Genomic DNA, 13,784 nt, shown 5'->3' on the forward strand with positions numbered 1-13,784 from the left:
TGGTTCCTTCATTGCAAATTAATTGACTGTATATGCATGGGTTTCATGTGGGTTCTCTATTCTGTTCCATTGATTTATGTGTCTATTTTTATGCCAATATCATGCTATTTATATACCATAGCTTTACAATAGAGTTTGAAATAGGGGAGTGTGGTGCTTTGAAGTTTGTTCTTTCTCCAGATTGCTTTAGCTATTTGGGGTCTTTTGTGGTTTTATACAAATTTTAGAATTGTTTGCTCTATTTCTGTGAAAAATGGCATTGGAATTTTGATAAGGATTTCACTGAATCTGTAGATTGCTTTGGGTAGCATAGATATTTTAACAATATTAATTTTTCCAATCTGTGGCATGCAGCATTTTTCCATTTATTTGTGTTTTCCTCCATTTCTTTACTTAATATCTTGTAGTTTTCAGTATACAGATCTTTCACCTACTTGGTTAAATTTATTCTTAGGTATGTTTTTTTGATATAACTGGAAATTAGGTTGTTTCCTTAATTTCACTCTCTAATAGTTTGCTACTAGTGCATAGAAGTGCAATAGATGCTTGTATATTGATTTTGTATTCTGAAGCAATACTGAACTTATTAGTTCTACTTTTTTCTGATGGAAATTTTAGGAATTTCTCTATATAATGTCATCTGCAAATAGTGAGTCTTACTTCTTTCTTTCCTACTTGGATGCACTTTATTTCTTTTTCTTGACTAACTGCTGTGGCTGGGACATCGAATACTCTGTTGAATACAAGTGATGAGAGTAGGAATCTTTGTTTTGCTCCTGATTTTAGAGGAAATACTTTTAGCTTGTTTAATAGTTATTTTTACTATTGGTTGCCCTGGAGAATACAAGTGATATCTTAACTCAAACAATCTAGTTTGCATTAGCATCAACCTAATTTCAATAGTATATAAAAACATTGCTCTACTATAGCAGTTTTTTTCCTGACAAATGTTTCAAAAGCAAAGCAGCAATTCACCTTCTCAGTCCTACTAATCCATTCTTCCTTCTATGTTTTTCTTTTCTTTACTTTCTCTCTTGTAAAGAAACTATGAATATAATTTTAAAATATTTTCTAGGGGCGTTTGAGATCTTGTTTCCTGGCAATGTCAACAGTGTGGCTAAAATAAAATCTTATAAAAATTCAAAAAAAATTATTTTCTAACCTGCAAGTAACTAACAAATGACTAAAAATAATTTGAGTTAAATGAACAGAGGGCTACTATAAAGATAATTGTACTTTATCATATAGTTTATCTGTACTCAAACTTTCTTTATTAGAAATATAAATGTCATATGTCTGGTAGCAATGACTGAAATAAACTTTGTTCTTTGGTTAATTTATTCTTTCCTTCAGTCAACATACACACAAATATGTGCACAAACTCACTGGTTTTAACATTTTTTATAAAATGAATATTATTCAAAATTTGCAGGATGTATTTAGATTTGCAGAGATAATATGGTTTTCTTGTGTGTTTCTTTCTTGAACTTCTGATACTCAAAATAAAATACTTCTATGTCTTCACTAGATGTATCATGTCAAATGTCATCTGATAGCACTTCTTTTTTCCATCTTATGGATGTTAAAGACATAAAGGGAAGAACAGATTTCTATTTATGTGGCATCATGCCTCCTCAACTTGCTCAAGCCTGGATTATAGTACTATGTTGTCTAGCTTCTCCAGAAACATTCTTTTTTCAGTTACAATAGTAAAAATTCAATTTTTTTGTCCACATGTTTTAAAGATGCCATTCATTGACAGCCACAGTTTAGTTACACACAAACTGTTTGAATGTCATCAGAACTTTTTAAGTTATAGCTTTCCAGTTATGAGCCATGCATTATTGCCTATATCATCTGTCAAATAAACAACTTTTCTTCTTGGAAGAAGAATATCTGGAGGTGTTTTTATTTACATGTATGTTGAAAGTATAATAAAAAACATGGTTAACTGCATGTCACAATGAATAAAACCTCTACAATGAAAATATTACCTGTTTTTTTCCCCAACTTAACAACATCTCTTTAAATACAGTTAATTCTTGAAAAGAAACAAAACAAAAAAAAACTTCTGTCCTTAATCGCTACTGAAGTGAAAACTTTCAGTATCCGTATTGTTGAAACTTTTGATTCACTTTTCTTGAAAGAGTATGGACATATGTTAAAAGACGTTGAGAATTTAGGATTTTCTTAATATTAATTTGAAACATAGGAGACATATCTGCTACTATGTGAGTGTACTTAAAGGAGATCATGACTAATGTTCAGGAGAACAGAAGAAATACTAGCATAAGTATTTATTAGAGTCTGACAAGCATTATTAGTTTCAAATTAATTTTACTGTCTGAATAAAGAAAGCAATAATTTTAGATTTTCTAGAAGCCTATTTTAATTTATAACCTAGGCAATGTGTTCATATACTGATAATTACAATGGACACAAATTAATCTTTCATGATTAAGCATAAATAATAAAATGTTCTTGTTTAGATATTAGATAATAAACATACTTTAATAGTGTAAGCCGGTTTTATTTCATTAATGACTTCATCAATTTTTAGTTTCTAAATATAATGATTCTTCATATTTCTTGACTATTTTCTACATATCACACAATGTGCTATGCTTTCTGTTTAATTTTTTTATTAAAGTAATTCATGTAAATAATTAACAGTTACACAGTATTGCCTGTACTAGTAATGTGTGCTATATACTATTTAAAAGATTGTATGTATTAAACTACTTAATCTGTAAGACAACTCTGTGAGGTACTACTATTATTGTCTAATTATACAAAGAAGAAATGAAGGCATTGAGCGTTTAAGTCACAAGATAATATGACTAGTAACTACGAAAGCCAATATTTGCAGCCTGTATTTTGGTTTCAGAGTCCGTGAGCTTAACCCTTACAGAGTACCTTTTCGCATATTTCAACTTTTATGCCCTAAACTGTAGTCCTCTGACCCATCATACCTGCCTTTAATTCTTTCTAACAAAGAGGCAATGGCTCTCAACTATTTTAGCTGTTTATGCTTATGTTTAGTTCCATATTTTTAAATAGTATAAATTTATTGCAATTTCTTTAACTTCAAATTTGCAACATTATTTTTCTTCCTACTGTGGAAATTAAAGATTTAGTTATTATAAATTTCCCTCTCCCCCATGGCCCACAAACACATACACACAAATATACTTTCTCTTCCCTCATTCTCTGAATATAGTGAAATCATGATTTAGATTATATCAATATTCATTGTCTGCATGTTTATAACTCCATAAATATTATTTACAGCTGGTGTTGTGTGTATGTAAAAGAATAGGAACATATGTTAAAATATAATGAAAACATTGCATTTTGGTAACATTAAATTGAGAAATAGAGGGTATATCTTCTACATTACATGGTTTACCCTGATAATGTTTATTTTATTGTACAACCTTCTTTTCTTGTTTTACATTTGCTCAATATTGTTGTCTCTATACTAATTTGAATCCTCAAATTAGTTCTGAGAGAATTTAAAACCCTTCTCAAAATAGTGAAATATATCAGGCATTAGGTATTTCATCAATTTGTGTGTGTGTGTGTGAACGAGAGAGAAAGAGAGAGAGCTAAATATATATTTCATAGACCCCTCCGATCATTTGCTCCAAGCTGGTGTGGTTCACCTCTAGGGCTGAAGGACTACTCGACAACTTTTGCCATGGAACTTCTCTTCATACTCAATTTGGGAATTCCTCTTTTTTTTTTTTTTTTGGCAGCTTAGTTTTTTCCGGTAACTTCTGAGAAGTAGTACATGGGAGGAAAACATTCTAAAACCTTGCTCACCTGAAAATATCTTTATATTATCTTCACATTTAATTGATAGCACTGCTTTCCACAGACTTCTAAATTGAAAATAAATTTTCATCTGAATTTCAAAAGCATCCTCCATTGTTCTCTTTCAGATTTAGTGGTGAGAATCTCGGTATCATTGTGATTGCTGATATTTTTAAAGTAACAATTTTCTCTGTAAAAGTTTTTCGAATTTTCTTTTTATCCCTAGTGTCTTACATTTTTCCCATGATGTGATTTACATTTTTAAAAAAGATAAACTGATTTTGTTTAGCACTCATTGAAGCTCTTTTAAAAGCACATCCTTGATTGGGAAAGTTTCATTTTTTTGATGATTTTCTCCTTTGTATTTTATCTATTCTCTCATTTTGTGATTACTATAAATAGTCATGGGGATGTAAACTGAAGCAGAGAGAATATAATTAAAAATATGCTAATAAGCATGTATATTTCCAGGTGGGGGTACTAGTCAGGGGGATCACTTTGTAAATTGGAAAAATGTCTAATCACTAGTCTGTACACCTGAAATTATGTTGTACACCTGAAACTAATATAAAATAATATTGAATGTCAACTATAATTATATCTATAGCTATAATTACATAATTATAGCTATAGCCATATAGCTGTAGCTATATGTATATCATCTATATTTATATCTATATCTATATTGGTATATAGTCACAGGATGTAAAACACAGCATAGGGAATATAGACAACAGTATTGTAATAACGATGTACAGTGTCAGATGGGTAATAGACTTGGTGAGGTTACCACTTATGAGGGGTATAAATGTCTAATTATTATGTTGTTTTGTATGCTTGAAACTAATAATAAAAAAATTGAAAATAAAAGAGTAGAATAAACGTCTACCTTGTTGGAGTCAAAAAAAAAATAAACCTATATATACAGAGGATGCCAAAAAAATGTATATGCATTTTAAGAAACGAAAAAAAAACTATAAAAATTGTAGTACTCAATATATACCAATAACAAACGATGACTATAACTCAGGTTTGACTTCTGCAATTACAAGAGGTGCTCAAAATGCTTACCATCAGCATCCAGACACTTCTGATTATGAGGAACTACTGCTTGAGCAACTTGACCAAAGCGTCCACTTGTTTACATTTTTTTGGCACCCCTGGTATATACACATATTATAAAGATAGTATATATTATATATGATAAAACTAGTAATTAATATTATTAGAACTTAGATTTTTAGCATAAGAGATAAAAATGTAAACAATTAATTTAAATAAAAGTTCTTGCTATATTTAATTGAATTTAAAATATGAATATGAAATAAAGATATAATTTCTCTTAAAATATGTATTTTCTAAATGTGGTAACTGAACATTCTGTAAACAATAATCAATCTAATTACAATGAACTTCTTACTGTTAAGATTTTGGTGTCTAAATATCAAGTTCCTCCAAAAGGAACTTGATATTGTTAGAAGATTAGGTGGTATCAAGTTTGAGATATGAAATATACAAGGTAAGCCAACATCTTGGCAACCTAAAAGCAATAAAGCTACAAGAAACAGTTGAGGTAATGTCAAAAGACTCAGGAGCCACCTTAGAGGGTCAAAAATCAAAAAAGTGGAGCATAAATAAACATAACTGCAATCAACCAAAAACACATCAGAAATGTTCAAATCTATTAGTTTGCAATGATCCTCTTTATTATTTTGTTCTTTGAAAATACATCTTGCTGAGATTAAAAATAACATTACTAGAGGGCAGGGAACATACAATGTATCTTTCTCAAACACATAATGTACGTGCTAATTGCCCATACAAGCATTAAATCCATCATCTCAGTAATAGGGTACCTTAATTCAGTGATTTTCATGTTGTGCTTTATGATGTGATGCTTCCACAGTGTTTGCAGGTTTCTTTCTTAAGATTATGCAAAAATCCATTTACTTAAAAATCAATGCTCTAGCAACTTCAGTTTAGGAAACAGACAACATAATTTGATGCAAATACATATAATTTTGAACTCAAGAATAAGTAAAAAGTTATTGAGCAGAAAATAGCTATAGCGAAAGTTTATTTTTTTAATTTGAAATTAAGTTATTGACCTCACATCCTGCATTTTCTCCAGTCAGTTTTATATAATAAATGTAATTTAGTGATACACAAACAACCCTATGTAGTACAATAGCTCTCAAAAGCATCACTATAAAAAATTGCTATTTATATAAACGCGCTTGAGTTATTGAGAAAGCATAATTAATTCTTCACATATTCTACTTAAGAAAACAAGAAGTACTCATCCATCATATTTTTGTTTTTAGTTATAAAACATTTCTTGACAATTTAACATGTTGCAGGGGTTAGATACAGAAAAACAACAACAACAATAACAAAAGCCTTTTAAAGTGAGATGGCATGAAACTACGAAATTCTCAGAACTCCCAAATGAAACAAAAGTGGAAACTTGGCAGATAAGCAAGGATCAAGGTAAGCTGAGGAACAAGCATAGCTTTCATCCTTAAGAGTTTCTGCCAAATCCTAGAGTCTTTGAACTGTAGTGTTCATGACTAAATGGGACACGGAACAAGCCTAGGACCAGCCAAGGTAGAAAAAAACTGATAGGAGAGCCCTGTATGAGTAAAGGGTCCAAAGAATAAGTAAAGGGTCCGCAAGAAAAATTATTACCTTCTGAGAACTTGTAACTATAAATTGGCCCTCACATAGATTAATATACCCAGTTTCATACTATTCATGCAATCTGAAAAACCTGAAAACAAGAACTTAAAATGTTATTGTGTTAGAAATAATCTTGGGCAACAATTTAAAGTTAACAATTACAATATACACAAGGAAACAAGCATTATATATGAAAACCAACAGAAACAGAACTGTGAATTGATCATTTATTAGATATAGAATATAAAATACTTATGATTATTAAGACTTTATAAAGGAGATTTTGTTTTAGATTGGGTTCCCTAGACATGGAGCTTGAGATTGGGATTTAGATAATGTTTTAATTGAAGAAGTGCTCATCAGGAGAGATTTAAGGAGAATATGGAAGTGGAAAGAACTGAGCAAGTGTAAAATCCAGGTAAAATTCTAGTCTTGGCTTACTACACTGATTAATGATAGTTTTTGAAGCATAAACTTCAGTGTTTGTGTGTGTGTGTGTGTGTGTCCTTATTCTGTTTTTCTTTTCTACTTGTGTGGAAGTTGTACATTTATATTCTGCTATTTTAATAATCACACTGGCTATTTTAACACCCATATATGACAAAGACAATCAATACCAGCTACTATTGGCATGGCTCAGGAGCAGGGGAATCCTCATTTCTTACTGTTTGAAGTGGAAACTGATGAAACCACTTTGAAAAACAGAGGAATTACTATTAATGACTAATAAAATTGAACATGTGTGTGCCCTATGACCCAGCATTTTCAGTTATATGTCCTGGTCAAACTTTTGAGCGTGTATACTAAGAATGTCAATAGCAGCACTGCAGCAAAATTTAAAATATTTGGAACAACTCATGCGTGCATCAGTTGTAGAATGAATTAATAACTACAATTATATAAAAGAACACTGAGCAGCAATGAAAATAGATGAAAAGAGAATATGCAACGATTGGATGAATCTTAAAAAAATATAATGTTGAGCAAAAGAAGCAGAAGAATATATACAGTATGATTACCTATATACAAAGTTCATAAAGGAAAAATTAGTTCATATAGGTATTTCATAGGTACCTGCATAGGAATAAAACTTCGAAGAAAGAAAATGATTATCACAAAATATAATACAGTATCTCTGCATTTGGGGAGGCAGAGGAATGCAAGCTGGGAGAAAGGGAATTTCTAATGCTCTGTTTCTCAATCTAGGTGATGAAGACATAGTGCTGATTATACCTTGAATGGTTTGTATATATAATTTGATGCAATTTTAATGTGATTAGTATGAAATATTTTAGAATGTAAACTTATGAGTAGCCTCATACACCTTCCCTTACTCAACCACCTAATTAATACCCTGAGATTTTTCTTCCATGGTATCATCTGTTTGTATTTTGTAGAAGTTACAGTTTTTAATTACATATTTACTTGGGTATTTATTTATGTACTACGTATTTCTCCCACCAAAAAAAGCTGAAACCATGCCTTATGTTTTATTTTATTTCATTTTTTTTACAACACCGAGGTTCAAAAAAATTCCCTCTACATGAAATCATATATGGTTGAATTTTAACGTTTTGAAGATGAATTTTGCCAAAAGTTGTAGTGGGAAGCTTTGCTAAAGCAATTATGCAATGATTAAATTAAGTAAACGAACACATAAATAGAGTAGCACACTACATGGTACTTGGTAAGTTATCAATAAATATCAGTTGTTGCTGGTATTGTTGAACAAGTTGTGCATCATTTTATTTCACTCTACCCTCCAAAGTAGCTGTACAAGTTAATTTCATTCAAATTTGTTTCAACAAGGCAATAGTTATGTTATAATCACCCTTGCTGTTAATCTATACAAATGTACAATATTTTGCCAATCCATGAAGAGTGGTTATTGCCTCAACAGCTGGGAAACTAGGAACTCCAATGGGGCTGAATGCAACTGTAAGTTTTACAGTGGACAAGAAGGGTCTGTAAATTTGGGGTAGAGGTTGAGAGATGAAGCACTAATTTCCTAATTCTAATACTCAAATGCAAGTATTTTGGGGTAATTTACTTCACTATTTTAGAGACAGAACAATGTTTGAAGTATCTCAGCAATGGATGTTCCCATTAAAAAAAGAAATTGTGATAACATTATAAAGGGACATCTTTAAATGACATTTGTGGGAATGAGATCCTTAAATGGATAACATTATAAAGGGACATCCTCAACTGACATTTGTGGGAATGAGATAAAATCGATAATAAATATCAGAGCACAGTTATTTGTGAAACTTTTGTTTTTGCTATATATACAATTTTAAATAGGATATGAAATGCTATCCACTGGGAGAAGCATGCTTATGTCAGGGATAGTAATGGCAAAGAATGGCCAATGGCATTTGTAAGAAGTTATTGACTGAAAATTAAAAGACTTTGCTTTCACAGATGTTAAAATATGATTAAAAATTGTGTATTAGAATAAATTAAATAAGGTATAGACTCACATAAATACTGGTCTCTGATATTAGGTATATTTCTTAGTGTGGATTGTGACCTAAAATATTTCAAAGCCACTGTCCTAGAAAATGTCTTTTCTGTTCTTTAGAATGGAGTTGGATGGAATATTGCAAAATTATACATATATCAGACTGTTCAACTATAGTGCTTTTTAAGAAACTCTTTGGTAAATTAAAATTAAGTAATAAGTAATATTTCTAAAGTTGACACAAAAACTCCCCATACATTATGAAATTGCCAGTCAAATTATAAATTAAACCTACAAAAATATTTCACTGAGCATGAAATGTAATAGGTAACCCATACTGTGTACATAATATTGGGACGAATGAAGACCTTGATCCAAAAATACCAAGAAATTGGACAGCCAAGTAGATTCCTCAGCGACACAGACTCTAAAAATTATATCCAAATTTCCTGAAAAAGTATACAACTCATTGCCAGTTATGTGTAAGCAGTTTTTCAATACTTCCAACAGAGGAGTTCCAACATGGTGGAGTAAACACTGAACTGTGCCTGTGTTCTTCCATGAACACATTAAAATTACAACTAAATTACAGAACAATCAATCTGGAGAACAATCTGAAGTCTAGCTGAGCAGAAGTCCTATAATTAAAATTTAAAAAAGAAGCCACATCAAGATTGGTAGGAGGGGCAGAAACGCAGAACAGGCCTTAGACCTGTGTGTGGTGGTTGAGAATCAGAAGGGCTATCTCAGCCACCTTTGTTCCCCCCAGAGAAGCAAGAGACCCCAGCCCCCACACCAAACTTCCCAGCCTGCAGTACTGGTGCTGAGAAAAGTGGCCTTCACAACATCTGACCGTGAAAAACAGTGGGGATTCTGACCATTCGGGTGGGATAAAAGGCTGTGGGAAAACCAGACATAGTCTTAAATGATTCACACAGACTCACTTGCTCGTAGGCACTGACCTTGGGCTCCAGAAGAGGGACAGTGACTTGGGGAAGCCTTGGAGACACATAGGAGTGCAGACTGAGGTGAGTGACTTTGGAGGGAGGACTAGAGGAGAGTTGGCATTTTCCCTAGATGAGGTCCACCTTCCACACAGCCGGCAGGCGGCCGCCATCTTTCTTGTGTTGAGCCCGCCCCCACAGGCCAAATCTGAATCTGATTGGCCTGGTGAGCTCCACTGCTCTGCCCTGCTGAGTCACTGGGACCCTGCCCAACCCGACTTGAGCACCACTGGAGGCACTTTCTCCTCAAGCAGCCAGCCCCACCCATATTGAACTTTATTTTGGAAAACTATCAGAGTCTGGCAGGCACCAGGTGGGTGGCGACTGGCCTTGGTGTGCTCTGAAGCTTTTGCTGAGTAGCTCCAGGCTCAACATTGGCCCCAAACCAGAGTCTACATTAACCTGGTGACCACAACTCTTCCCACTCTAGTGACTCCCTAACACAACTCACACACTGCATGAGGCGTTATCAGCAGCTGAACCTTAAGGGAGCCAGCAGGTAGCAGCAGGCCTTGGGGAGTTCTGGTTTTTTGTGGAGCTACCCCAGAACTGGTACTCATGGCAGAAGTCCTCAGTTTGCAGCATGGACTCCCCACATGCCTCCAGGTCCAGTACAGGCAGTGAACAACTGCAGGTCACTTTGTAGCTCCTACCAGGTAGCCCCGGCCAGTCACAAGGAGTGGCTGATCTGGGCCTGCACCAGAGTCCCTCCCAAGAGGCACCACAACCAATACACTTGGAGGTTGGCTTCACAGCAGAGTACGGCCCAAGTAGCCCCACAAGCATCACAGACAAAGGGTGGTCTCAACAAGCACCATAGCCTTTTGGGGTGAAGCCCACTCAGTGGGGTTAGCCCCCTACACAGCAGCCCATAAGCTGTGGACATGACCAAATCTCACAGCCAGTCAGCCTGAGAGTTAAACCCTCCCACTGACATGCCAATAGCAATCAGGCTCAACTATAAAAGGAGGGAACACACAACCCACAAAAGGGATACTCGTGGAGCACCCAGAGCAGGTAACCAGGAAGACTGTGCCAGGGTCCCACAAGGCATTTACTACATAAGGACACCTGGCCAAGACTGGGAGAAATAGCAGATCTACCTAATAAATAGAAAAACAAACAAACAAACAAACAGACAAAAAAACAGAGAAGCAGCCAAAATGAGGAAACAGAAAAATGTATCCCAAATGAAAGAACAGGAGAAAACTCTAGGAACATAACTTAATGAAATGGAGACAAGCAACGTACTGGACACAGAGTTCAAGACAATGGTCACCAGAATGCTCAAGGAACTTAGTGAGAACTTCAACAAAGATATAGCAAGTATAACAAAGGACATGGAAAGCATAAATAACAACCAGTCAGATGTGGGGGCAGCCTGGGTATCCTTCAATGGATGAATGGATACATATATACAATGGAATATTGCTCAGCCAGTAAAAGGAATGGGTTCTTGCTGCCTGTAGCAGCATGGATGGACCTGGAGGATATTGTGCTGAGTGGAGCATGTCAGACAGAGAAAGACAGATACAATGTGATTTCACTTATATGTGGAATCTAAGAACAAAATTAAGGAATGAAACAGAAACAAACTCATAGTTGCAGAAAACATTTTGATGGTTGCCAAATGTGAGGGTGGTTGGGGATGTAGGTGAAAAAAAGGGGAAGGGATTAAGAAGAACAGATTGGTCATTACAAAGTAGTTAATGGGGATGTAGGCCATAGCATAAGGAATATAGTCAATCATATGGTAATAACTATGTAGTGTCAGATGGGTACTAAATCTATTGGGTGATAGATGGGAGGACGTTGGGGGACAGGGTGAAAAAAGGTGAAAAGATTAAAAAGTACAAATTGGTAGCTACAAAATAGTCATGGGGATGTAAAGTAACACGTAGGGAAAATTGTCAATGATGTGCTAATAACTATGTATGGTTTCAGGTGGGTACTAGACTAGTCAGGGGGATCACTTCTTAAATTATATTATATAAATGTCTAACCACGATACTGTACACCTGAAATTAATATAAAATAATATTGAATGCCAAATGTAATTGATATATTTAAAAACGGAGGAAAAGGGGGAGGGGAAGATGTCCAAATTCCCAGGTATAAAATAAAGTCATGGGTACGTAATGTACAGCGTGGGGAATATAGTCAGTAATTTTGTGATAGCATAGTACGGTGTCAGATGGTTGTTTGGCTTATCATGGTGATCATTTCTTTAGGTATATAAATGTTGACTAACTATGGTGTATACCTGAAACTAATATAATATTGTATGTTAGCTGTATTTTTAATAAAAATCTTTAAAAATAAAATCAAAATGTTAAAACACTGAAATGGATACTTCCAATAATTAAAATGAATAATAATAAAATAATCACAGAAATTTTCAGTATTATTTGCTTAATTTGTTCTAGACAACACTGCCATATTTTCTTTCTGCAGAGTCGATTGCAGAAGAGAGATGATTGATAAATTTATAAACATCATGGAAAGAATTATAGAGAGGAACTGGAGCCACTCGTAAGCCATTTGGATCCCGCTTGTCACACTATGGGGGAAAAAATAAAGCCACAATAGTGTTAGCATTATTCACATAATAAAAACCTGTATTCAAGATAAACTACACAAAACAGTCATGATTTCCTTAAAACTTAATATATAAGCAATTTTTTTTAACTTTAAGTAAAATGTAGTGTTTCTGTTATTTGAAACTCTCCTCTTAATTATAATTAAAATACTAATGGGTTGTTACATGCATTTCCAAAAGCACTTTTCTGAAGTCCACTCAGCAATCATCTTCTTTAAGCATTCAATAGATCATATATATAATTTGAGTGTGGAGAGACCCCAGAGGGCCTGAAATCTTGGCCACATTTAAATGAATGAGAACCTCACACTGTTTTGCAGTTTTAGTCAAATTATCCTACATGTAATTCTCTAATCCCTAATTTTGCAGGTAAGGCCTTAGCTATATTCCTGATGTGAACCCCGAGAAGATTTATTTGATGTGAACCCACCTGCTGAGATGGACCGGTGTCAACTGGGGGCAAAAAGTTTATGAATAATGAGAGTGTAATGGACATTTACTATTAGGGGTTCCTCACGTACTCTGTATACCAAGAAAAACATCAGACTGAACTCTCGGCTTCCTGCACTATGTCCTGCTTCTTTACGCCATCTGCAACAACTACAGAGAAACGTTGGTTTCAACTTTCTACCAATGTACTGAGACCTACACTGTCCAACCAGAACTGCACAAATTGTGTTCTCACTTGCATCTATCCTGATGAGTCAGAACTGCCCAATTTGGATACCTCATTTACATAAACAGATATAATTGGGAATTTCAGTGGGAACCTCCCTTTTATTTTGGGGGGACATACTTTAAGCTGCTATGTGAAACTGTGTCTCCCAACCTACAGTTCCTTTTACTCAAATAAATGCTTTTTATTCTTTATTACAGTCTAAAATTAATTTTAGTTTACAGTAGAAATGCTGAAATGTTATGAAATGGGTCCAGATATTTTGTACTAGTCTGAAGATCACTGCAACTATCTTATGAAATACCCACGATAGGCTAGAAAACAAGTAAGTCGTAAATGGTTTGTGCACTGGTCTATTTAATTCCCATAACAACTTTTTGAGGCTTTTGCACCCAAAACACAGATGAGAAGTCTTAATCCAACAGATGTTAACTAACTTTCCAAAGAACACATAGCTTGAACATAATAGAGCTTGATTTGGAACACTGATATTCTGATTTGTGCCTCCAGAATCTGCTGTGACTTCTTCTAAAGTTTTGGAGGACT

At 34.1% G+C, this 13,784-nt stretch overlaps 1 protein-coding gene across 2 annotated transcripts in view; it reads right to left on the reverse strand.

The window, feature by feature from the left end:
• Window positions 1-12,271: 12,271 nt before the first annotated feature.
• KYNU (kynureninase) overlaps window positions 12,272-13,784 on the reverse strand; it is a 92,682-nt gene continuing 91,169 nt past the window's right edge. The window contains exon 14 of one of the 2 annotated variants that reach the window (XM_033111365.1): window positions 12,272-12,523. In XM_033111365.1, coding sequence (XP_032967256.1) covers window positions 12,386-12,523 — 138 coding nt within the window. In that variant the 3' untranslated portion in view covers window positions 12,272-12,385. The remainder of the gene's footprint in view (window positions 12,524-13,784) is intronic. The other variant, XM_033111364.1, reaches the window with a different exon arrangement.

The sequence above is a fragment of the Rhinolophus ferrumequinum genome, chromosome 8 (genome assembly GCF_004115265.2).
Source record: "Rhinolophus ferrumequinum isolate MPI-CBG mRhiFer1 chromosome 8, mRhiFer1_v1.p, whole genome shotgun sequence".
Taxonomy (NCBI): domain Eukaryota; kingdom Metazoa; phylum Chordata; class Mammalia; order Chiroptera; family Rhinolophidae; genus Rhinolophus; species Rhinolophus ferrumequinum.